The following is a 26,555-nucleotide window of genomic DNA, read 5'->3' on the forward strand; positions in this document are numbered from 1 at the left end:
TCTGGAGCAAACTGAGGTTAAACAATGCCTAACTGTTTGCAAAACTGTTGATGTTGCAAATTAGAGAGAGAGAGAGAGAGAGAGAGAGAGAGACAGTGAGACAGTAGGCAGTAGGCCCTGTCCCCATCTTGAGGTAAAGCGCTGTACTGCACACAAGTGCTGCTGTGAAAAACACGGGTGTTTTGGGTTTAATATTAAACACCCGAGTTGTTTTTGTGTTTAATATTAATCTCCATTAGAGATTGTTGGAACAAAGTGTCTGCTCTTTGCTAAATAAGCAAAAAAAAAAACAACAACAACAAAAAAAACAATCTGTTATGCATTAGCATGTGCATTAGCCACATGATTTATAACTACGGAACCCCCAAAGAGACATGGTGAAGTAAAAAACTGTGAGGAAAGGAAAAGTTTTTTTCTTCTTTTTTTTTCTAATGCACTAAGCCATAAATCTCCACGTCATTACATACAATTTAATTCCTATTCATATTCAAAAGATTTTTACAGAGTTTTTTTTTTTTTTTTAAGTTTTTTTTAGTTTTGTCATTTACCTGGTTTTATATAACTTTTTTTTTTTTTACGTGGTTAAAATGTATTTGTTTCTGTCAACTGGAAATATTTTAGATTCCCTCTGTCTCTATAGATTCATATAGTGACGAAAAGATATAGATCCAAAATTCCCTCTGTAAAAACTTTAATGTCAGCAAAATGTTCTGGAAATGTGTGCATATTATTAGAAACATTTTTTTTTCTTTTTCTTCTTGTTCGAGAAGCCGTCGCTCGGATATACGTCACGACAATATGGGAAGCAAAAAACGATCGCAACTTCCGTTTTAAGCAGCGTAGTGCAAGGTTTTGCATGCTGTTTGCATGTAGTGTACTTAAAAAAAAAAAAGAAAAAAAAAAAGAAAAAAAAATATTCCTGCATTCCTCACAGCTGCATCCTGTATTTTTGAACTCATGAACGCATTATGTATGACTGGTCCCTTACAAAACATGTCCATCTATCTAGAAAATACATTTTCTGCAATAAATATTGAGTTGTGTTGTGTGAAACACGAAAAAATTGTGACAAACAATTAGTTTTTAAATAATCAAGATGAATATGTGCTTTACTACGGAAGCCCTAAGAGGCCATGGATAATATTTTTTTTCTCTGTTGTTTTCTCGTGATAATGACTTAATTTTCTCGTGATCTCGAGATAACAAAAGTTGTTTTCTCGTGATCACGACTAAATTTTCTCGTGATCTCGAGATAACAAAAGTTGTTTTCTCGTGATCACGACTTGTTTTTTTCTGCGTAGTCGGCAAGAACAGTATAAGCACCAAACGCAGAATAAAGCAGCATCATGGATGATCGCATTCGCTTTTACTTTGATAACAGGGTCACTCAAAATGAAATAGTTCTATGTCTGTCAGTGATTGGCGACTTCCACATTAGTGTCCGACACTTAAAGGAGGAGGCTGTCAGTTGACGTCTGCATGTCTACCAGAATTATGTTTGAAAGATTTAGATTAATGTTTTTTTGCGGCTGACCCGAGAAATGGTCAGAGAGGTTCAGTTAAGTCTGGCCAGGTTCTCCTCTGGGACACCTCTCTCTCTCTCAAAGCAATTATAAAATCCATCTCTTCTGCGGGCTTTTTATGAAGTAGATTTCAAAATCAAAGAAGCCAGCTCACACGTAGGCTACATCATGATATACACAACATTCAGAAGGAGCGAGATTTTCTCGCGAATCGCGATACATACACATTACGGCGTGAGAAAACGGTTTTATGTCGAGATCATATATTAGAAATTAAGTCGTGATCACGAGAAAACAACTTTTGTTATCTCGAGATCACGAGAAAATTAAGTCGTGATCACGAGAAAACAAGATAGAAAAAAATAACAATCCATGGCCTCTTAGGGCTTCCGTAGCTTTACAATATTTTGATGTCCGTTTGCAATAGTACACAGGTTTTGAAAGCATTTAAAATGTTTTATTTCTTTATCAGTCAATACAAGGTATACATACATTTGAAATAAATGATGCAAAAATACGCAAAGTAACATACACAAAAAGTCCAAGTAATCAGAACTGTCATCCATATGTGAATGGCATGCGTCTTATCTGACACCATTTGAATAAGGCCCCTTGAGTCGTGTCAGTCCTAGCTACAGAAATCAGGGGAAAATATAATCACAGTCAACTGAAAAAAGCACCACACCTTATCCTGTATGCCATCATTTAAAAAAACGTCTCTGCTGCATTAAAGGTGATCGAGAAACATCAGCAAATAACTAGACCGAAGATGATCGCTTGCTGTGAATGATTTCAAGCCATTGACATCTCATATTATGATTCAAAAAGACATCAGACAAGGCTTTCAGTCAAATATGACTGCAGTGTCAACACCATAGCCTCTTTGAAGACCATTATAGATCATTCAACATACTGGAAAAGATACAAGAACAGAAAACAGTAATATTTATAGTTCAACACCAAAGAAACATGTATAGATTCACTTACAAGTTGTAATTGCAATAGTATATAAAATGCATTATAAAAATCACTGATAGAATATTTGTTGCGTTTGTCAGCTATGGCATCAGTGAATAATCTATTAACTAAAAAAGCATAATCTCATCCACTCAAAATCAGCCTAACCCATTATTCTAGCACCAAACAGAACCATTGTAAGAAATCACCTCGTGAAGCTTCTCTCAGATAAACTTACAGTCAAGTGAAGTTATGCTTGAAGTTATGAGATTTATAGGTTTAGATTAAGGCTACAAGTGGTAGAACAACAGGTTAACACTATTTCTAACATATCCTGACCAGTTTACCTTCGATTTCTGCCCCCCTTTGGCCGCATTTGTGCTTTAGAAGAAACTGGACTGAACGGCAGAAAAGAGAAGTGACTGCAGAAGCATTATTTTTCAGAAATGTCGCCATCTACTGACAAATCTAAAATCAGGGTCTGCTGAGAACGGGAAATTCATAAACAATGACTATATTAAACTACTTCTATTAACTAAAGTCTATTGTAACTACTCTTGATTATAGTATTGGGGCCAAAAAAAAAAAAAAAAAAAATTGTCTGTGTATGTGCGTGCATATATACTGTGTATATATATATATATATACACACACATACATACATTGTGTATATATATACACTGTGTGTATATATATACTGTGTATATATATATATATATATATATATATATATATATACAAACACACACAAAAAAAAAAAAAAAGAGATGGACATTATCCTCTTGTGTTTCGTGCATAAAACATCACTCTCTGAAATACATGTTAAATTGATACATGTTGAGCGAGAAGAGGGTTATTCATAACCCTCCCTGTTAGCGGTCACCGTATTCGCTGAGAACTCTTCCACACTGTTCATTCTTCAAATAAGGGATGGCATTGTTTCAGCAACAGGTCGCATTAAGTCAGGTGGGCGTGACAGGAAGGTGTCTCTCATGAGAGCTGTGTATGAGAAAACATAGCTAATGAGTTATCTTTTACAAATGAACTTGATCTTCAAAAGGACTTTTTAAAATATGCCACATACCTGCTGTATCACACAACGCCTGCACTCCGCCCAGTAACGGGTCCCTGTCGGTCAAAAGCTGACTTCGCTTTTGAGGTGGCAGTTCAAATTCTTCTGAAGCATCGTCGGACAAGCCATTCTGCCATTCAAAAAAAATAATATATATTTCACAATGAAACATTTTCTATACCAAGTGTGTTGTGGGAATACATTTTAAAAGGTGAAGGCCCACAAATAACAGATCAATCCTTTGTCTTTACCAGTAATGTGTGGCTGAGCAGAAACTGTTCCTCTATGGAGCTGCTCAACTGTTTCTTCTCCCATTTGGCAGCCAGAACAGGAATGTCATCTTCTTCGTCATCTTCTAAACATCTATTGTGGATACAGACATAGAATGGCGAGCATTAAATATCAGTCTTATACACTTACTGTTCAAAAGTTTGGGGTGAGTAAGATTTGTTTAAGAAATTAATACTTTATGCAGAAAATATGCATTAAATTAATCAAAAGTGACAGTAAATACTTTATAATGTTACCAAAGCTTTGTATTTAAAATAAATGCTGTTCTTTTGAACTTTGTATTTATCAAAGAATCCCCCCCCCCCAAAAAAAGTAGTGTTTCTTAAGCATCAAATCAGCATATTAGAATGATTTCTGAAGGATCATGTGACACTTAAAGTCCCTGTAAAGTCAAAATTAAGTATGTGTTCTGAGTTTGTCATACCACCGAAAAATGTGTTATTAGCCACCCAGCCCAATTTCAATGATTAAAAAAGCCGCCAAGTAAATAAAATAAGCTATCAAAATCTCGAAAAAATGAGCAGTAGTCTCAGCTCTCAAACGCTGGGGGCGTGTCCGCTGGCTGCGATGAAACCACGCCCACTCGCAGGAAATATGACTCGCGCACAGCTCGTGCATGTCGGCGCGACGGGAGGATGAAGGCCGAAGCGGACAGCGGGAGATAGTCGGTTCGGCCCCATTCACCAGTAACAGCGGATTATCAGTGAATTCCAGTTGTCTCCAACGAAAGTAAACTATCCTGATCTCTACAGAGGCGGGTGTGGTGGTGATCATCAGCTCTCCATCAAGGTAACGTTAGCTCTTCACAAGATAAATCCACCTCTTCTTGATATGATCATTTTTCGGAACACCGATCTGTTTTCTAAGTGATTGCATCCAGGGAATACGCATTTACATGACGAAGGCATAGCCAGAGCCGTGGGCATAGTAGCTAGCAAACTGTAGGCTGTCTGATAGTAACTCGCGATTGAGCGATAGGCTTAGTGACTCCGTGCGTCATCAAGTAGGGGCCCAATCAAGCTCAGGGGGTCGCAGTGCGTCATCGAGCCCCCGTTTTAGCCCCGCCCAAAAAATCCGGCTCACAGCAAGGGTGAAAAACTGTTAAACGGTCTAACTCCACAATTTAGTACTTCACAGTTCTCAGTCTTTGTAACATGTTTTAGCAATACATTTCTAGCACTTATAATGTGTTTAGAATTTTTTTGTAGAATTGCCTTTACAGGGACTTTAATGTTATCACTAAAGTTATGATGCTGAAAATTCAGCTGGAAATTCAACAGGAATTGTAAATTGTAATAATATTTCACAATATTACTGTTTTTACTGTATTTTGTTCAAATAAATGAAGCCTTTGAGAGACAATAAGACATAAGAGACATAAGAGACAACTTTCAAAAACATTTAAAAAATATCATCAGACCCCAAGCATGTTATCATAATTGAAACAACCAAACCATCTGAAAGCTCCTTTATCATCCTTACCGTTTCCTTGAAGTGTTTGTTATTATTTCTGAAGATGCAGCCATTTCACTCTGCGGCAGGAAGGTCAACTGGAAGTCATCATCCATGGAGATATATGGAGCTAGCATGTCCAAATCAAGCTCATCCATAGCCTAGCCAGAGAACGAAAGCATTAAACACCCGCGACTTCTCTCTCAAACGCGTCTAAAACATCTCAGAAGGCATCTGAAAATCATTTTGAGAACTACCTCTGACTGTCCTTTCAGAGTTACGCTCTCTTCAGGTTTGAGGGTGAAGAACTTCTGTACCACTTCCATCTCCACGGGCAGCTCTTCAGCGGGGCTCTAAAACAGACCCTTAAACGTCAGATAAACCACTCAAACCAACAAAGACACCCAGGCAAACATACAATCTCATACTTACTGCGGCAGGTGGAGAGTTGGAGGGCTGAATGTCGAATATTGGAGAAAGGAGCTGGCGGAGTACAGGCGTACAGAAGTCCTGAGGGCATTCTGGGACACTGTTGGGACTAGGTGGACGGCAGAAGGACAACTCCACACCCTCTGTGAATAATAGGCAATATTACAATTAGATTTTTCTAAGAATCCACAACCATATTGATTTTAGAGGACCAATCACAAACGTTTCTTTTCTGTAGGATGATCGCGAGCACCTGTTAGGGAAATGATAGCGTCTCCAGAGTGAGGTGCCAGCTGCAGCAACTCCTCTGGGTTCTCCTTCATCTGAAGGAAGAGATCTGCAGTGCTGCTCTCCTCCATGTCTGAGTCGTCCTCCTCCTCTTTCTCTTCCTCCTCCTCCTCCTCCTCCTCCTCCAGCTCACTCAGCCTCTCAGCTTTGGGCTTTGGTTTCTCACAGGTCTGTTCCAATGAGAACACAACATCTGCCTCTTCCACGCCACTGCAAGAGAGAGAGAAACAAGAATTACTCATCCTATCACACCAGGGTTATTATCGTTAACTAAAAATAAAACCATTACAATATTTTGCTGCATGAAATAAAATGAAATATAAAAATAACTTAAACTTAATATAACACAGCCTGTTAATTGTCACTTTTTTGTGTGTTTATTTATTGCCTTTTGAATCGAAAGCATAAACACTCAAAATTCGTCCTGTGAAAATTATTCGTCCTTTTTTGAAATTAGAGATTGCATTAACAGGCTTGCTTAGACATATGGCTTTGCTTTTTTTTTTTTTTGTTGCAATTTTAGTGTACGTTTACACGACAGCGATGTACTAAAAACGGTAAAGGTTTTCCTTTTGCTTTATTCACATACAAACGACAACGTTGTCAAAACGATCCTCGAAAACGATTAAACGCACTGTATTACGCATGCCAGGCCAGTAGTTGGTGATGTCTCTTTGTAAAGAAAAAACTATGCACCAATAGACTGAACAGGTAATACACATGTGCATCATGTCAGTTTTAAAAAAAAATTCACAAATCAATAATGGTATCATTTTTGCAGAAATTGCACTTTGAAACCCGTTTTCAAAGGTTTGCGTTTTCAGGCCCCTAAAACACCATTGACGTGTAAATGAACAGCCAAAACACATAAACCTGTTTTCCATTTTTAGTCGCGTAAAAGGACACTTACAATCAAAATTATTTTGTATAAAATAAATGTTTAGTTCAATACATTTGCTTTACAGTAAATTTAGACTTTAACTTTATTACACTTTCTCTTTTTTTAAGCTGTTTTCACTTGTGATTCTTTGGAACACAGACCTAAGGTTGGTCTCTTTTTAAAGCATGCATGAATTACAATCATTTAAGCTCAGATCAAACTCAAGAAGGGGGGTGACAGTTAACTGGTTAAACAACATTTCTAATAATTGTTTACTTTAAGTTAAATTACAAAAATGACTCAAACTTAAATTAAAAATAAAAACTATTAAGACAAAAAAAGATTAATAAAAATGACAAATGACTATTACAAACTAAAAATAGAAAATAGAAAAACTACTAATTCAAAATATTAATAAAAACAACAACAGTATATTAATGATATTAAAATAACACAGATTTACACCGATTTGGCCAAGCAATGATAGACAGTGATTTAGCATAAAAATAGGGCCCAAGAAACAGATGTTACACTGAGTCAGACTGAGCTACCTGAGGATAAAGTTGATGCAGACCACAGCCTCGGGTTGAGAGGTCCTGTTGTTGTAGAGGACAGTGGCTTGAGTCTCAGTCCAGACAAATCCTCCATTCTTAGCCAGAAACCGGTATTGGCTGGTGCACACCTGGCCCTTGGAGAACACTGCAAGTACAGAGGAAAAGATTAGCTTAGCCTTTCATTCTATAAAAGAAAACATTAAAACAAAACAACGGATATTGTCACGGAATTTTCAACAAATTAAGTTGACTGGTTGTGGAGTTGAGACTGAATGCACTGTAAAAAGATATCACAGAAAAGAATGAAAAACTTACAGATGTTTAAACTCCTGGTCACATGGTCAAAATCAAGGGCGTGAAAAAACTCATAGGCAGACTGGCCAATCAGATCCTCAGGGTGGTATCCAACAAGCTCAGTGACTCTGTGAACAGAGAGCAGTCAATCAATATTTTAAGTCTCCTAACTTATAAAATACAATTTATTATAGCGATACACCAAAACGATTTCTTTCTTTTTTTTACCAAAACTAAAGTTTTAATTTAGCTGAAAACTGAAACGAAAATGGGCAATATTATATTCCTGCAATACCAGAGGCTGCAGTTTTAGGAGCACAGTTCTAGGACCATCGTTTTTTTGTGACAGCGCCACCTAGCCAATTCAACTCCAACAGATGAGACCCTTCGGTTGTCGGTTATGGAAAAAAAACCTAAATGATCATATCTAATATGAACAACTAATCAGTAATTACACATTTGAACATCATGAACCATTTGACATGGAAGCAGTTAATGAATGAATTTGTAAGTAAATCAATTTGATTCAGTAAGTTTTCTGCTGACTGATTCAGTGAGGATTTGTCACTCTGAATAAGCAACTTGTAAGTCTTTTATGAGCTGGTTCTTTTAATGAATCATTCAAACAGTCATTTGTTTGTGAATCTGACTACATTGTTCTTGCGTATGTGTTTGTGTCTTTATGTTTGCTTTTGTGTGAAGCTTGTGAGGATTCAGAGTCTTTTTTAATCTTATTATATTCAATTAAAACTACAATTTCACATTCACTGTTGTTGAGTCCGATCCCAACAGTGAGACTATAAATATACCGTGCTCTAAGCGCAAGCTGAGAGAAAAAGACAGGAAACTCGAGTCACATGCTTTCTCACACCATGAATGAAATCTGTCTTCAGCTGTCACACATACACACTTTAAAAACAGGCAGTGAGAATAAAACGTCATCAGCTACAAGGCTAATTAGGTTTGCAGATTGACTGAGTAATGTTAGATTCGCTCACTGTACGTGTGAGTAGATTAACCCGTGAGTAGGAAGGTGAATTTGGACACCTTACAGGCTGCTTCAAAGAGGTGAACAGAGCACACTCCAACACAGAGAAACTCTGCTGACCCTCTGGAGTCATCCGACACTTGGTCATGAGATATCTGAACTTTTATGACCTTTGAGAGTGTGCTGCGTATATCTAATGCCTCGTTTCCACTGAGCGGTACGCATTTATTTGCGTTTCCACTATCAAAAGTTGTGAATGGTACCAAAATGCCGAACCGTACCGTACCACTTTTTAGGTACCCTTCCATTGGGGTACCTAGCACAGTGGAACGGTACTAAAAGGTGGAGCTAGACTCACTGCAGGACGTTGATTGGTTGACAGAGAATCGTCACTTGCGCGTGCTACAAGAGGAATGACAACATAAGAAGCGCCATTTTTTAATATACAGTTTAATATAATACTACTGTTACTGTATCACGAAATGTAATTTTAAGAGTTTTTCAGGCGAGAATGTAGTTGTTTAAAGCTCAAATCTGTGGTTTATTTATAAAGATGATTTTTTTTTCCCCGGTTGTGAGATCCATGCGTTCAGCGGGCGCTCGGCGCTCATGTTTCCCGGCTGGATGAGCCTTTCCTCGGCGTTCGTCGCGGACTCCGACGGTAGTGGTTAAACATAAGATATAATTCGTTTTGTGTAGACCTAACGGGCGATCTTTGGTCTCGTGAATATATAATGAGTTCCCTGTCAATCGTTTTGGCTGAGGGCTAAGTTTAGTTTTATATTAACGTTATTTGTTGTTTAACTACTTGTAATGTTAGACTAGAGCGCTGCATTTGGATATTTGACTGAATTGTTTGCTTTGTTTCTTATTGTATAGCTTCTTGTACTTTACTTAAACTTTTATATAGGCTATTATTGATAAAACTGAAATTTGACAAAAAGATTTGGTTTCTTGTCATTTTTTATTACAAGATTATCACTGATGTTTATTGCAACATTTGTACAAATGCATATATTGCCTGGAATATGTTTATTTTATTTATTTTTTTAAACGAAAAGAGGTAACGTTAGGGTTGTGTTTTAAATTTCGTTTCGTTATAAATAGAATAACGTATAACGTGCAGTGAATACCGTTGCGCATGAACCACATTTGTGTCCCTATAATGTTTAATTTATTTAAATGAAAACGAAAAGAGGCAGATTGGTGTTTTATAACATATTTCGTTTTATTGTTGCTTAAAATGTACATACAGAGTAACCGAGATAACCGGTGTATCAGCGACGCTTTTAAGAACGCGCTGTACCATTTGCATGTAGGAGTCGCACATGGCAAGTACAAACTTTGCGTACTTGATATTGAGAAAAGCCTAATGTCGGCGCTTGTCTTCTTGTGACAAACATGTCGAGGAGCAAGAATAAGATCTGCTGCATGTCATCCATTGTAGTTTACTATGTTCTTCTTCGCGCGAAAATGACGTCGATCGAAACACCACGCCTATCAAGTAAGGGTACTGTTGGCAGTGGAAACGCTAGCCAGATCATGGTTAACAGACCCGAACCGTACCGTACTGTCCCGTACCGTACTGCTCAGTGGAAACGAGGCATAAGAGATTTCTGCATTTCTAAACATCTTACCGTCCGTCACACTGTGTGAAAGTCAGGTCCATGTTATGGCGTGTGAGGAAAGTGCTGCTGTCCAGTGGGAATTCAACGCTGGAAGGGTGAGGAATGGGCTCGCACAGCAATGTCAGGAAGCTGCCAGCAGGGAACAAGTCCTTGTCATCACCGCTGAACGTCTGCATGTGTCCTGTGCAATGAAGGACCTGGAGAAGAAATGAAAAAAAATGATATTTAAAAAAAAATTGAAATTATAAACTTGGATTAATAAAGCAAGAATGCATCAAATTGACAAAAAGTGACAGTAAAGGCATTTAAAATATTAAAAAGAATCCATATCAATCAGTATAACATCTGACATGAACATTCCTCGCCACTAAAGCCTTTCATGCTGCCATTATCCTCTGAGGTTCAGAGGAATTGCCATCACAGGAATAAACTACATTTTAAACTATATCATATAAAAACAATTGTTTTAAATAGTAATTTTATTCTACAATATTCCTGTATTTTTGTTCAAATAAATGCAGCCTTGGTGAGCATAAGGGATTGCTTTCAAAAACATTTTAAAAAAATCTTACAGAATCCAAACTTTTAGACAAAAGTGTATATATTCTGAATTCAGAAATGTTTACAGTCCAATCAAAGTTTCACACAGACTGTTTGTTCATTTCTCAACAAAATACAGATGCCAAATATGAAAAACACAATATTGTGTAACATGACGTGCGAAACAAGCTGGACTAGTGCCTTCTGTCTTGGCACTGAATGTAGTTGGACCTCTGCCTTCAGTGTATTTGTGTCCTGTTTTATGCACTCATGGGACCTCAACAAAGAGCCAAGCTGATGTGAAACTGTAATTCTGATACAGCCCTGCATACCACTCAGAGCAATCTACACACGCTAAAGATAAGCTAACAGGTGCTGCGTATGAAAATAGCAAAAGGAAGTCCAACACCAATATTGATTAAACCATGTCACGCCATCAAAATTGATATAAATACAAAACTGGTGCACATGGACACGCACTGTACATTTGCTATTCTGTGAGTATGGATGAAGCTTGGGTCATTTACAGACCCCTTCTTCCTACAGTTTCCTGTCTTAATACATTAAAATGTGTGTCCATGGATAAAAAAAAACAAAAACACACCCTTCTTTAACAATATTTACAGTTTGTGTACCTTCCAGTTTGCAGACTTGATATTAACTGTTCTTCCCGTGTGGGTGAGTGTGCTCTTCATCCGAAGGAAAAAATTATGTTCAACCGACTTCTCTGTCTTTTTCTTTGAAATACCTGAGGATGAAAAATTCTCATGTTCAGTAACACATAAGACTTCATAAAATAATTCAATAAACAGTAGGTCACTGCATAGCAAGCTAAAATCCAGCCAAAAATATATCCTTTGGCCAAGAAATCTTTTATTACCTGGTCTTGTGGTGAGGATCTCTCGCAATTCTTCTTGGTCACAGGGATGAACAAACTCATACACACTCTGTCCAAGCAGCTCCAGCTGTACAACACCACATCAAAATAATCAGGAATTTAAAATGCCTTCAAAAGAATACCATGACACTAGAGACATGATTTAAAACGAAACCAGAAAACATTTACATTTATGTATTTCACAGATTAATTTATCCCAAATAATGTCATACATGACCAACTTTTCTGCACTTTAATTTGATTCCATTTACTTTAATTATTGTTTGGAATATGCATTTGACTGACTCCCAGAAATGAATCACCTGAACATGTTTCAACTTCAGTAGATGAACTCTATAATTGCAGTTCACAGAGTGAATGTAGGTCATCTGTATAAGATTTCATGACCTTTCCATCAAGTCACCCAATACTATCATTCTTTAAATGCCTTCACTGTAACAAAATTTAGACAACTAAAAATACAATCAAGAGATTGTATTTTACTATATCTTATAATAATATAACATTACATTATAAACTCCTTCAGTGTCATGTCTGTTGGATTTCAGCACTAATCAGTCTCTTTAATCATTGCATTACTCAATACTAACCTAGACAAAAACAAAACCTCAAGAGCTCATAAACACACTAGACTGCATGTGTTCCCTCAGGAATGGATCTATTCTAAGGGGTCTGGTCACACACGTAACCTGAACATTATGCCTCGTACCACAGGGGAGGAATCCAAAGTGTGTCAAATCTTGAGCCATGTGTTACTCTACTACATGTTTGAATGCTCCACATTGTGAAATTCACACTGAGGTTTTTATGCAGTACTTCAATATGTAGGGACGACACTCACCTGTGTTATGCCGATGTATTTGCTGACACTCTCCGAGAGGAAGATCATGTCCCCTTCCTCGGTCATCACCAGAATAAAGCCAGCCAGTGCCTGCTGATAAAAGCCATCAGTGGGATTCTCCGTTTCCTCCGTCTTTTTTTCTGTCGGCCCTTCTGCATGACAAGAACCAAATATTAGCACTAGCATATATTTGCCAAAGGAAAAGTATTTGAACATGCTACAACATAAACTAAATACACTAAAGCCAGACCCCCACCCCCCAATGTAATTAACACTTTTATTCTGCAAGGATGCATTAAATTGATTAACAGTGACAGTAAAGACAGTTATAATGTTACAAAAGATTTCAATTATAAATAATGTTATTTTCAAAGAATCCTGAACATTGCATCACCTTTTTAGTAGCACAACAGTTGATATTGTTTCTTGCTTTTCGCTTGTGCAAGTTTTTGAGCAAGTTTTTCTACCATCAACAACCCCCAGCATTATTATATTTATGCACTTATTACTGACATTTAACATTGTTTTCCCCCTGCTGTCAAACTATTAAAACAGAACCGAGACCCATTTTGGGGTTTTGAGCAACCAATTGAGGACCACTGCTACACATCATACAATTTCCTGCTTGATTTCAGCAGAACCCACCGGACTGGATCAAGCGGTTCATGCGCAGATAGCTGAGCGCCACCCTCATGATGGCAGCTTTGTCCAGGTGGGAGGCGATACGTCGTGGAAGGGGTAACGCGTGTGCCAGCTCGTAAAACACCTCAGTCTCCTGGCTCCTCCTACAGCGCGCCGCGTCACGAGAACGCACCTTCCGCTGCTCCAAACTGGGCCTAAATAAGGAAAAACAAGAAAAACAAACTTATTTAACATCCAAATTCAGAATATCCAATCCTTATCAACAAGCAAAGTTTAGAAAATAACGTTTTTGCAATGACATATCTTTGCATAAAGCTTTTTAAATTTGTGGGAGTTTTTCTTCATCTAAAATTAGGACATCAACAGAAAAAAACAACAACATTGCATCCATCTTACATCTTTGCTCTCTGTTCCTCCTAAAATATGTCCCAGCTGTAATTGGTGTGTTCTGGTTCTCCGTATATCCTAGTCTTGCCAAAAGAGAGTCCCAGATAAACTTTTTACTGCCTTTTTACTGTCCCAGAAAAACTGCCTTTCACTCCCGTTCCCCTCCTCCACATGCTTTAAGTAAGTAGAAGAACTCGTTCAGAAGGTCGTTTATGACATTAAAGCCTGTCCCACAGCCCTCCCCCTGGCTTCCTATCTGACATAGGCCCTCCCAGCCCCCCTCAGTCTGTGACCTCCTTTGTGCTCTGAACAGGACTGAACTCTGCCATTACAAAATGACAGTTGCCAAACTCTCAGCACAGACTTTATGAACATAAAGAACATAATTAAAGCACAACTATCAGCACCCATTTACTGTGTTATTGTAATTTATGTAATTTTTTTAGGTAAAACTGAGTTAAAATAAAAAAATCAGGATTCTTTGATGACTATCAATATAATGCATCCTTGCTGATTAAGTTAATTTCTTCCAAAACTGACTCCAAACTTTGATAATGACTTTTTTTTGGGGGGGGGGGGGGGGGGGGGGCATAGTCCAGCGCTGTATTCCTTTATATATAGACTACAGCACTGGATTAACCTTTCTGCTGCCAGAACATAATTAGCAAGCCTACCGGCATTGATTTATTGCGTTATTGTATTTCATGGTGCAGTAAACAGGACAGAAATGTGCACAGCATGTCTGCCCAATCTGGGCTTCAGCCACACGGTTTCATTTGGCACGTAGTCTGTGGTCAGTCAAGTCAGACTCTGTGTACTTTGGTAAAGAAAAACATTCCTCTCCCAAATCATACTCGAAAGACGTGCGGAGTACTAAAATACAGTACATCAACACACAGGAATAAGTCTGTATAATGACTCACTCAGTTGGGATTAGGGTTGCAAAATTACAGGAATTGTCAAAGTAGGAAACTTTCCATAGGAATATATGGGAATTAACAAAAATAAACGTGAACTTTGCAAAATTGCAGGTTAACCAATAACCTGGAACTTAAATGTAGTTGAAAAAAACCCCCATCTTTCTGCATTGTTAACAACCAGATTTAATGCAAATTCAGTTGAACGTCTATACTGCACATTTCTCAATCACATGCACACAACATACAGCAGGGTTAATGCGGCCACACCCCCTGCATGCACTGTGCATTCCTCGATCACATGCACTGTGCATTCCTCGATCACATGCACAGATCATTTCTAAAATCCTGGGGCATCATTTATACAATGTGCATATACATAGAATTAAACATAGAGTGTGTGTATGCTAAAATCCATTGCAACGTTCGTATTTATAAAAAAAAAACCTTTGATGTGGGAAAAGTGCTTAGTCAGGGTCAGAGGGTCTAAGCAGACGTGCACTTTTCCTTATGGCAGAGAGTCGGAGTATGGCAGGTATTTGGAAATTTAAGCAATTCTTACTGCTCGCCATTCTCAAGTAAAGGATTTAAACGTTGACTGGTGCTCTGTTAAGCCCCCGTGTATGTCCCGGAAAGACACGTGACATCGATGTGACTTGTAATGTCTCAGCAGCGTCTTCAGTTTGCTTATGAGCTGCGAAACCACGCTTGTGCATTTATTTCTCTGATTCGATCATAAAATTGCGCATTTCGTACCGTTTCACAGCTGGCGAACGATCCCGGCTTCAGCGTCATCACTACGACACGGCATTATTACGGCTTTTGTTCACACAGCGCGCGTTCCGGGACTGAACACGGCAATGTTACTAGGTCCCCCAACCCGGCATCGATCCCGGCATTAAACCCGGGTCATGTTTGCGTTCACACAGAAGGCGTTCCGGCAATTTGCCGGCAATTTCCCGGGTTCAATGCGCTGTGTGAAAGGGGCTTTATATATTCAGATGCGCACAATTTCAAGATAATTTGCGATTTAGCCTATACATTTCACATTTGGAAGAGCGACGATTTTTTGTGTGCGTACGTTTGTTCTCTGAATCACATGTACGCGCGTACATTGGAGAAATGATCGTAAGATCAAATGTAGGATGGTTTCTACATAACATTTTATAAATGAGGTCCCTGGTCCCTTTGGAATCACAGGACATTTGACTTTTTTGAATATTTCCAAAATTCCCCAGCTTAACTTCCTTGAAGCTTAAGTTTCTGAAAGGTTTCCAGAAGCCCCTTTGCAACTAAGGATGCACCGATATGAAAATTTTGGTCGATACCGATAACCGATATCTTTATATTTGAGAGCCGATAACAGATATATTGGCTGATAAATCTAAATCAAAACCATCAAAAGCCATGTCCCAAGCACACAATTATAATGTTATCATAATTTTATGTAGCCTATATGACACTTGCCGTGCACATGTTGCACTTAACTGTATTTTCCTTTTTGAAGTGATTTAAATCATATTTAAAACCATCATGGCAACCAGTGAGCATCTGAAGGGTCTCAACTTAAGGAAATAATCCATTATTTATCGGCTTTTAACATATCGGGTAAATTTTCTAATCGGGGCAATAACGATAACATTAAAAAATGAACATATATCGGCGGATACCGATATGGTGGCCGATATATCTGGGATCCCTATTTGCAACCCTAGTCAGGATAAACATAAACCGTCATGTATCACCATCCAGGATCAAAACGACTATTTGCAACCATAAGACTAATAAAACAACGGAGCATAAAACCAACCAAATAAAAAAATATATTATTGCAATCTCAATTCAAAGACCCACACAATCTTATTCCTAAATGTCAACAATTCGGCTACATCTATCTTTAAGAGAGCAGCAATTATCATTTATAGGTATGGAACAGTTTCACAAACACACACACAGTATCATTATTTCTGTTACAATAATTAGGGGTTCAAGCACGAAGTGCTGAAACCCTATTGTAATTGTACTGATTTTTATTATTATTATTATTCTTCTGCCGTAAAACGCATCGTGCAGCCCAAACCGTAAGTGCTAGAGACTTGAAACTTGGCCAGAAGGTAGTACAAAAATCGAGGAGAGGTTCAGAGAGTATGACCCCGATTGGCCCATAGGTGGCGCTATAGTGCCAAAAACCAAAAAAAATCACGGTTTTGCTTAAATCTCCTTAACCCTTTGTCACAGACTCAAGTGTCTTATATCACTGTAATCCTTGTCTCAAGACGGACAAAATGTATATCTTCAATTTCATTTCCGGTATGCAAATTTTTCCGCCATTTTGAATTTTGTCTAAAACCTACTTTTGCAAACTAGTAGAGGGTTTTTTTGGCCAATCGGAACCAAACCAGTGCAGAAATGTTCTCTGGAGTCTGATTATCAGTAATTATCGAAAAAAATTGAAATTTCGATCCACGGTTGCTAAGGGGCGTCAAAACGTTCGCAGGAGGCGGAGCCAGTTTACTAAAATGGTTATAACTCATGAACGAAATTAGATATTTTCACCAAACTCGGAACACATGTGTATGAGTTCAATCTGGGGTCACAGTAAAAAAATCGCGACGATTGAACACTAGGTGGCGTTATAACATGAAAAAAACATGAAAAGGGCTATAACCACCTGACCGTTAGTCCAATTGACTTGAAAATTGGTATGCAGTCTCATGGTCCAGGGTGCCATGTATATCTATGATGACATTGGCCTATCTCGAAAAACATGGCCGCCATCGGCCAATGAAGTTGAGCACCTATTAGACAAGGTTAACGGAGGCCGATCGGAACAAAACTCGATGGGCATGTTCAACTCATGGCCCTAGAGGTATGTAAGATTTTTGAAAGAAATCGGCCACTAGTTGGCGCTAACGAGTTTTATGGCTCTGTAATCACGTGGTGTTAAACTTATTGTCACATTATGCATATCATTTGATAGATCTGCTCATGCTGAACAACTTTGCCTCAAGAACCACTACTGTCAATCAAACTGTTCATTAAATATTTGCAAACTTGTTAAAAACCTACTTTTGCGAACTAGTCCCTGGTTTTTTGCCCGATCAGAACCAGACCAGTCTAGGGTAATTCTCTGGACTCTCTAGATCAATAATTATCGAAAAAAAGTTGAACTTTTGCATTTGGATGGCTGTAATAGGGTCATTTAGAAAATGGGCGTGGCAAAATACACTAAAAAGCCTATAAATCCTAAATGAAAACTCAGAACTTCACAAAAATTGATGAGCATATGTGACATAACATGCTAAAGAAGCATGGAAATTTTTATGGAGATCGGAGCATAGGTGGCGCTATAACTGTTAAAATGCTTTAAAGCCATATATTTCCTATGGTAAATTGCCTGTATTTGCTGTAAATGGTGTCTTCTATCTATTATCGTATAATGTTCATATCATAATGTTCAAAACCAGTGCAGCACAATTCTCTGAACTCTCTAGATCAATAATTATCAGAAAAAAAGTTGAACTTCTTCAAAAGGTGATTTTATATGAATATAATGACATATTAAGCCAATAAGTGGTATTTTACTGCCCCCTGCTGTCATTTCATCATACTACTCCCTAATATTGTTATAAAATTCATATTTAGACTTTATAAAATCATTATTTTAACATTTACAATCACATTTTGTCAAAGCTCATCTATTGAGTATTACTATTGACAATTGTGTTACACTGAGATATGGAAATGGACGAAAGTAAGTGAATGAAATGAAACGAAACGAAAGTATAACGGCATTTAAGCCACGCCCCCGAATACAAATTCATTCATATCTCGAAAACGGAAAGTCGTTGCGCGCTCAAATTTTGATGGTGAGGACCTCTCCGGGCTCTTGATCGAAACGGGTCGTCGCGGGCCTCGGGAGCGCGCCCCCCGCGCATCGCCAGCCCGCGGGACCCCCGATTTTCAACGGCCATTACTCCCGACCCAGACCACCCCGAACATTGTGTAAGAGCTCGTTGGAAAGGGCACGTCCTTGGCTAGCTTCGATTCAAATGTGGTGTTATCTGCCCTGGGCATTCCAGAGATAATAGCCCGAACAGATATGCCTTATAACAGTCATAACTCCCAGCCCCAATCGCCCAAAAACACCTTGATGGTCTCATTCAACAGGGCTCCTCAAGCACTATCTATGCTCTGAGTTTCAGAATTTTTCGCCTTTTGGTTCCTGAGATATAAGTAAAAAAACAAATTCCCATTCATTCATTCAAACACCTCAACTGTAAAATGTAAGCTATAATACCACTGTTGTCCACTAGAGGGAGCAGCAGGATTACGCATGATCTTTTAATTCGCTTCAGTATTGGGAAATAAACAAATGCTTTAAGAAGCAATCTTTTTTATTATGATGTTTTTTTTATTATGATATTTGTATATTTTTTATTTTTTTATTATGATTATGAACGGTTTGATTGACATTAGTGATTCTTGAGGCAAAGTTGTTCAAGATGAGGAGATGAATATATTTTCACAATATCACATCCTAAAAACATTGAAAACATATGTCTTTGTGTGTGTGTGTGTGTGTGTGTGTGTGTGTGTGTGTGGATGTGTTTGTGTTTGTGTGTGTGTCTGTCTGTGTAAGCATGCTTAATGGAAAGAACATGGAGAAACTGCTTTGTTTTACTGGTGGATAAAAAAGTCTTTCAAATGAAAGTGAGTCAATTAGTGGTCTTCTACTGCCCTCTGCAGGACATTCTACTTAATAAAATATTTTCATCTGTGCTTTTGCATTAGTTTTTGGACTATATCAAATTACTTGCATGAAAATCCCCTATTATAACACAGTCATGTTTTGTCAAAGTTTATCACTTCATTTGTACTGAGCTCTCAGTTTGAACAATTCTGCCTCTCAGTGATTAATTTGAAATCTGAAAATGGTGTTATACAGAGGAGATTTGCAATTATCATTTTGTTACCTATCTTTTATTTTAAATATCTCCATCTACAACAAAATGTGTGTGCATGTGTGTGTTCAAGCATGGTTAGTGTATTAAGTATTATTGTTTAAGTATTATTGTTTTCATTTACATTTTAACCACCAGATGAAGAACACTCATTGGTTCATTCTGCTCACTAAAATATTATATTTCATTTTTTTTCCATTTGAAATATTATTTAAACTTAATAAAATCATTAAAATAACATTTCAAATCATATTTTGTCTGTTTATAAATCCCACATTGGCTGCAATACTAATGTTTTTGTAAAACACAGACCTGATAGTCTAATCTGTGTGTATTGTGCATATATTATTGATATTATTACTATTGCAAATCATGTTATTGTAACTCATATCTTAATAGAATATTATTTGTAATTTTAATTCTTTATTTCTTAATTGTTTTTTTATGATTACTACAGATATTATCACCAAAGATATCAACTACACCTTCACTTTTAGTATTGACACGCTGCACACACAGCACAATCACACACTCACTAATGCATTCAAATAAATGTAATCTTACTGTGCTACTTTATTTGTACATGATTAGAATGAACAGAAATCTAAGAATATTTTTCTTCTTTTGTTAAAGCCATTTCAGACTCCAAGTAAGCATTATATTACTAATCATCTATTTTACAGGTGCCATACAATTGAAAACTGTATTTATCTTGGCATAGTTGAATGATAAGAGTTCTGGACATGGAACTGACATACCGTGAGCCTCAAACACCATTGTTTCCTCCTTCATGTGTAAATCTCCTGTTTGCAAAAGACCGCTGAAAAATGAGTGAATCCCACCATAACACCGACTGTGACGTTGGAGTCAGGATCATTAATATTTATACCCCCCAAATTTGCATTTTCCAGTCCATGTTCTAGGCCAGGCAGTGTTAATGTGGACCTGCACAGCCGAATCATCAGAAGATCTGCAGGTATTGTGAAGAAGCAAGCAAGGACAATAGTGAAAATGGCAGATCATGGATATAAATGTTATGTCTGAGGCTGTGCTGTGGATTTGAGAACTTTTCATTCCCTTCCCACAAAACTGTCAACAGGCATGGTTGATGTTTACAACAGGATACCTCACCATTTTAATTCAAAGCTGTTAGTTTGCTCTTAACGGAGGCCGATCAGAACGAAACTCGATGGGCATGTTCGACTCGTGGCCCTAGAGGTCTGTAAGAATTTTGAAAAATCAGCCACTAGTTGATGCTAACAGGTTTTACGGCTATGTAATCATGTGATGCATATCATTTGATAGATCTCCTCATACTGAACAACTTTGCCTCAAGAACTACTGCTGTCAATCAATTTGTTCATTAAATACTTGCGATTATGTTAAAAACCTACTTTTGCGAACTAGTCCTAGGTTTTTCGCCCGATCGGAAATATACCAGTGCTGTACAATTCTCTGGAAGCTCTAGATTATTAATTATATAAAAAACTTTAACTTTATCCATTGGGTAGCCATAACAGGATCATTTAGAAAATGGGTATGGCAAAAAACACTCAAAAGCCTGTAAATCCTAAACAAAAACTCAGACAACTCACTAAACTGCCTTATGTGCTTAAAGACCCTAAATGCTTGAACCCCGCTAAATGCTGCTTGCAGCTTTAATTCAAATTATCACAGAAGCACTGGGATATCAGTTATAGTTAGTTCGGATATAAACACTGATGCCAAGGAAAAAGGAACAGATTTGAAGAACACTGAAGAACAGATTTGGTGATAATCATCTCACAGAAATATTATTCTAACTTCAAAACATAAAACATTCCATTCAGTCCTAAAGCAGAACAAGCAATGGAAAACTGCCAATGCTAGCATGTTGTTTTAAGCATCCACACACATTTAACAAGCTTTTAACAAACATTTTGCAAGTCTTTATTTCACCAATAAAACAGGATTTTATTGTAACCAGCAATAATCTGAACATAAAACACTGAAAGTCAAATAAAGTAATAAAACACCTTTTTGTTCTTTGTGTGATAAAAAAAACTGATTACTATGATGATCCTTGTATAAAACGTAAATCTTATCAAGATGTAACTCAGTCAACATACTTTAGGTCAGAACAAAAAGTTAAATATCTGAGACAAGCTGAAGCAAGGCCCAGCATCAAATTTCAAGCCCCAGGCGAGCACATCTGATTCCGCAAGAATCCGCTCTCAGCCGGTGGTCACTGCGGGAGAAACTCGTACAGAATGACCATTCCAAACACCTTCAGCAACCCCTTCTAAAAATAACCCATCACCCATCACATTCATGACAACACTGGAGATTATTTGTTCTGTGGGACAGTTTTTAAAAAAAGAAAAGAAAGAAAACTGTGCATTATGTCCTCTTTTGGGCGTTGCATATTCTGGGAAAGTATTAGTAAGATAAACTGGTTGTACTGCACATTGCTAATCCAATCTGTGAGTAATAAGATCTAGAGAGCGAATTATATTTAAAGTCCTTAAATCCATCCGAGATAAACCTAATCATAACAACGAACAGTTTTAAGTCGACTATCTGAATGCTAAGTGCAAACAAATCTACTTCATATTGTGCATTATAGGCTATTGTTGAGAATGTGATGTCTAATCTTTTTCAAATCAAGTGTTTTATGCTCATTTAGTTGATAAAAAATCCAGTAAAACAGTAATATTGTGAAATATGCTGATTTGGTGCTAAAGTTGTCAATGTTGAAACTGTTAAAAACATTTTTTTTTTGATGAATAGAAAGTTTAAAAGAACCGCATTTATTTGAAATAGGTACTGAAATGATACTTTTGATCAATTTAATGTATCCTTGCTTAAAGGATTAGCATTCATTTCTTTCAAAACTGACCCCCAAACTTTGCTAATGATTTTAAAAGCAGTGCACGCAGTCTTGTGCCAAAGCTCCAATAAACAAATGCAGGAACACTGTGTCCTTCAGCCACGTCACAACAGTTAAGCCCATCCCTTCTGCTGTTTGGATGGCTAGGGATTTACAGAGTGTTATTATGTATTCTGGTAAAATATCAACACCACATATCAGCGTAGGGGGGGACTGGAAGTGCAACCCATCCCATCCCGTTCAAAAGAACTCCTCTGAACCTCACAGGATATTGGCAGCATGACAGGCTGCCATTAGTCGGGAGGAATGTTCACATCAGATGTTATACTGATTGATGAAGTTTGATATTAAGCTGTATGACCTGTGACATTTACACTACACAACATTCCCTATAACTATTTCTACACTGACCTACAGGTCAACCTTACTGATCCTTGCAAAGCATCAAAATCAATGTGCCAATATCATCCATAAGAGAAAATGTTTTGAGAGGAACACTTTTTTTCTTTGTAAACTAAATGCAGCAGATTTACTTAATTGTAAACAGAAATCCAGAAGAACATATCTTTGTACAGTAACGTTCAAAAGTTTGAGGTCTGTAAGTTATTAAAGTTTCTTATGTTCACCAAGACTGCATTAATTTGATCAAAACGTATGGTAAAATAGCAGGCCAATACTGTGTGATATTATTACAATTAAAAATAACATTTCTATTCAAATATTATTAATAATGTAATTTATTTCGGTGATTTACAACAGTCTTCGGTGTCACGTGATCCTTTAGAAATCATTCTAATATGCTGATTTGGTAATCAAGAAACATTTCTTACGATTATCAATGTTGAAAACAGTTGTGATTTTAAAAAAAAAACAAGATTCTTTGATGAATAGGAAGTTTACCGTAAAATAAAAAAAAAATCCTTGCAAAGCAACAATATCAATGTTTCCATATGAGAAATGTTCTTGAGAGTCTGTTTTCTCATATTGGTTGCTTCAGGAACACAGTGTTCTCTTTGCAAACTCTTAGTGGATATGGAGTAAATTTGCAGCAGATATTCTTTATTGTCACTTGTCAACGCCGTGGTTCAAGTCAGTTTGTCAGACAAGAGCCATGGGATGTTTGTTTTCTAATAAGATTGCTTCTGTAAGACTCTTTGGACTCGTTCCAACTGCAGTTCCCTGTACTGACTGAGCGAGAGGTTCAGCTAAGTTCGTTTGAACGGTGATGGGAGGGGGGTGACTATGGGAGCTATGCCAAGAGTGGTTGAACACAGGCTGTAAGACAACGGAGAACAAAATGTACTCAGGACTATTTACTTCATTCTGAAAGTGTTTGCATCATTTCCTTCAGATATGTAGGTTGTTGACAGAAATAAGTTTGGGAAGTTTTGCTGTGTTATGTGCAGTACTCCTTTTTAAAGAGCATTTTGATCATACATTTTTGAAATATTATGTAGCTTCATAACTTACTTTACATTAAGTGTCTTTTTACTACTATGTACTAACATTTAAATTGATACAATGCCTGAATGTAATTACATCTGTAAGTTAATTAACATCTGAACACAATAAGTACATTGTACAAAACAATAAATGTATTTTTGATTCAAGTACATAACACATAATTAAACACATATCTTAATAGCCTGAAATGTTACTAAAATTGTTTAGAGATGATTTATGCTCAGCTAATGAAAGATTAAAGTTAGTTATGTTAGTTTTAATCAAATATATTAAGCTACAATGTCAAATACTTTTACCAAGGGACTTAGTCTTTTGCATAAAAGAGGAACAACAGAAGTTGATGTTTTGACACAGACAAAACTTCCATTTTTAGCCCATCTGATGAGAGATACATTTATTTTTTATGGATATCTAAGCATTATTTCACTAACCTTATATATAAGGTAAATTCACGCAATTTGGTCACTCTATGACAGTCATATTAATGTCAATAATTGACACAATTTACCTGAAGTCACCCTTTATGTATCCTTACACCACTAAAAGAGCTCATTCAGACCACTGAATGTTAAAGTGTTGGCCAGATTTCTTAATGAAACATAAACCATTATAAACAAACAGCTTATGATGATATGGATTGTGCATGATTGTAGTATCCTAGAACAAAGGTTCCATTAAAGGTCCCATATTGTACACCTTTCTTAAGTTTTATTTTAGGTTTTTATGTCCTTAAGAATATATATGTGCGGTATAAGTAGGCCTACCAAAAAAACATCTCTATATATTTTTTTGATAAAAGCCAGGAAATTTCATTCTTGACAATATGGGACCTTTAAATGACTTTATCATTTTTATGACTGAGTAAACAACCCCATGAACATTGCCTTCACTTACAGCAGTTTTATTGACCATGTGGTCCTAAAGACCACTAAGGTCCTGTTTTTATTGTCTGAAGACATTACTAAAACACTGCTGAAAAAAAATAAAAAATAAAATTTAAGAGTTCAATGCCTCTAGTTTATTATTATAAATGGTATATTTGGTATCTGTATACAATAAAATCGATAGCCTATTGTCTTTACAAATATGATAAAAACAAACCAAATCAAGCGCAAAACCCCCCTCAAAAGCTCACATCAAGATAGATATGAAAATGATAAAACGGATCTATTTATATGGCCTAACACCAGCGCCAATAAATATCAATGACCGACCGCACGCTGATGAGGCCATGCATACATCCATCGACTGGAGGAACCCATTTCCCCTTTTACCCCTTATTATTAACTTAAATCCACACTCCATACCTTCTATGAAGGCTTTTGGAAAATAAACGCCTTACCCTTTCATCGCCGAGTTCACCATCTCTCAAATGAAATCACTGCAAATCCGAGTTTTGAGTTCTGTATCTGTAAAGCTTGAATGGACGGCAGACGTCGTCTCGTCTGCTGCTTGTTGTTTATCTCTGTTCTTCTGAAGAGAGGCTCGACTACTAATCTTTGAAAAAGAGCTGCGTGTCAAAATAAAAGTCACGGCGGGCACGAGCAATCATAACAAACAAAATGATCGTCGAATGGGTGTGATATGATGAACATTGGTAAAAGCAAGTAATATAGGCCTGGTTTCACAGACCGGCCATAGATTAAACCAGGATTAGGATATTTAAGTAGCTTTTATAAAAAGTGCTTTAGAAAAAAATACTATTTATGTGCATCTTGAGACAAAACAATGGCACTGACATATTTTAAGATATGTCAATGTCACTGAAATTGCTTTTGATTAAAACAGCTCAAACATGCATTTTAGTCTGGGACTAGGCTTGTCTTTGAAACCGGGGGAGTTTTAACTAATTTTTACTGCAGAGGTATTTTTGACATTTGTGGACAATAATACACACAAACCCCTCTTTACCATCTTCATTAATACAGATCTATCATATATTATAGAATTGTGTATAGGCTACTATATACTGAATATATAGTACCGGTCAAATGTTTGGAAACATTACTATTTTAAATGTTTTTTAAAGTAGTCTCTTACACTCATCAAGCCTACATTTATTTGATAATATTTTGTGAAATATTATTACAATTTAAAATAATGGTTTTTCTATTTTAATATACTTTAAAATATAATTTATTTCTGTGATGAATTTTCATCAGCATCATTACTCCAATCTTCATTGTCACATGATCCTTCAGAATTCATTCTAATATGCTGATTTATTATCAATGTTGGAAACAGTTGTGCTGCTTAATATTTCTTTTATAACCTGTGATACTTTTTCAGGATTCTTTGATGAATAAAAAGTAAAAAAGAACAGCATTTATTTACAATAGATATCTACTGAAACAATACAACAATAATACTCCCGTTCAAAAGTATGAGGTCAGTCTTTTAAAAAAAATCTTTTTAAAAGAAATTAATGCCTTTATTCAGCAAGGATGTGTTAAATTGATAAAAAGTGATAGTAAAGATTTATACTGTTAGAAAATATTTCTATTTTGAATAAATGCTGTTCTTTTTCACTTTTAATTCATCAATGAATCCTGAAAAAAGTATCACAGGTTCCAAAAAAATATCAAGCAGCAGAACTGTTTCCAACATTGATAATAAATCAGTATATTAGATGTAAGAGTAATGATGCTGAAAATTCAGCTTTGCATCACAGAAATAA

At 36.8% G+C, this 26,555-nt stretch overlaps 1 protein-coding gene across 3 annotated transcripts; it reads right to left on the reverse strand.

The window, feature by feature from the left end:
• Positions 1 to 1,958: 1,958 nt before the first annotated feature.
• hif1al (hypoxia inducible factor 1 subunit alpha, like) lies at positions 1,959 to 25,361 on the reverse strand. Of its 3 annotated transcripts, none has more exons than XM_084419319.1 (15): positions 25,221 to 25,361; positions 13,281 to 13,471; positions 12,636 to 12,787; positions 11,777 to 11,861; positions 11,532 to 11,644; positions 10,366 to 10,553; positions 7,762 to 7,868; positions 7,444 to 7,591; positions 5,978 to 6,222; positions 5,728 to 5,867; positions 5,553 to 5,648; positions 5,326 to 5,456; positions 3,804 to 3,915; positions 3,565 to 3,682; positions 1,959 to 3,479 (listed from the first exon to the last, which is right to left on the reverse strand). In XM_084419319.1, exons 1-15 carry the CDS (start codon positions 25,241 to 25,243, stop codon positions 3,400 to 3,402), a joined length of 1,929 nt encoding a protein of 642 aa, XP_084275445.1. In that variant the 5' UTR covers positions 25,244 to 25,361; the 3' UTR covers positions 1,959 to 3,399. The 3 variants fall into 3 exon arrangements, with proteins under 3 accessions (XP_084275445.1, XP_084275446.1, XP_084275447.1); XM_084419320.1 differs by having other exon boundaries at positions 3,258 to 3,479; positions 12,636 to 12,784; XM_084419321.1 differs by lacking the exon at positions 25,221 to 25,361 and adding an exon at positions 13,674 to 13,860 and having other exon boundaries at positions 3,258 to 3,479.
• Between the last annotated feature and the right edge of the window lie 1,194 nt (positions 25,362 to 26,555).

The sequence above is a fragment of the Rutilus rutilus genome (assembly GCF_951802725.1).
Source record: "Rutilus rutilus genome assembly, chromosome: 9".
Classification (NCBI taxonomy): domain Eukaryota; kingdom Metazoa; phylum Chordata; class Actinopteri; order Cypriniformes; family Leuciscidae; genus Rutilus; species Rutilus rutilus.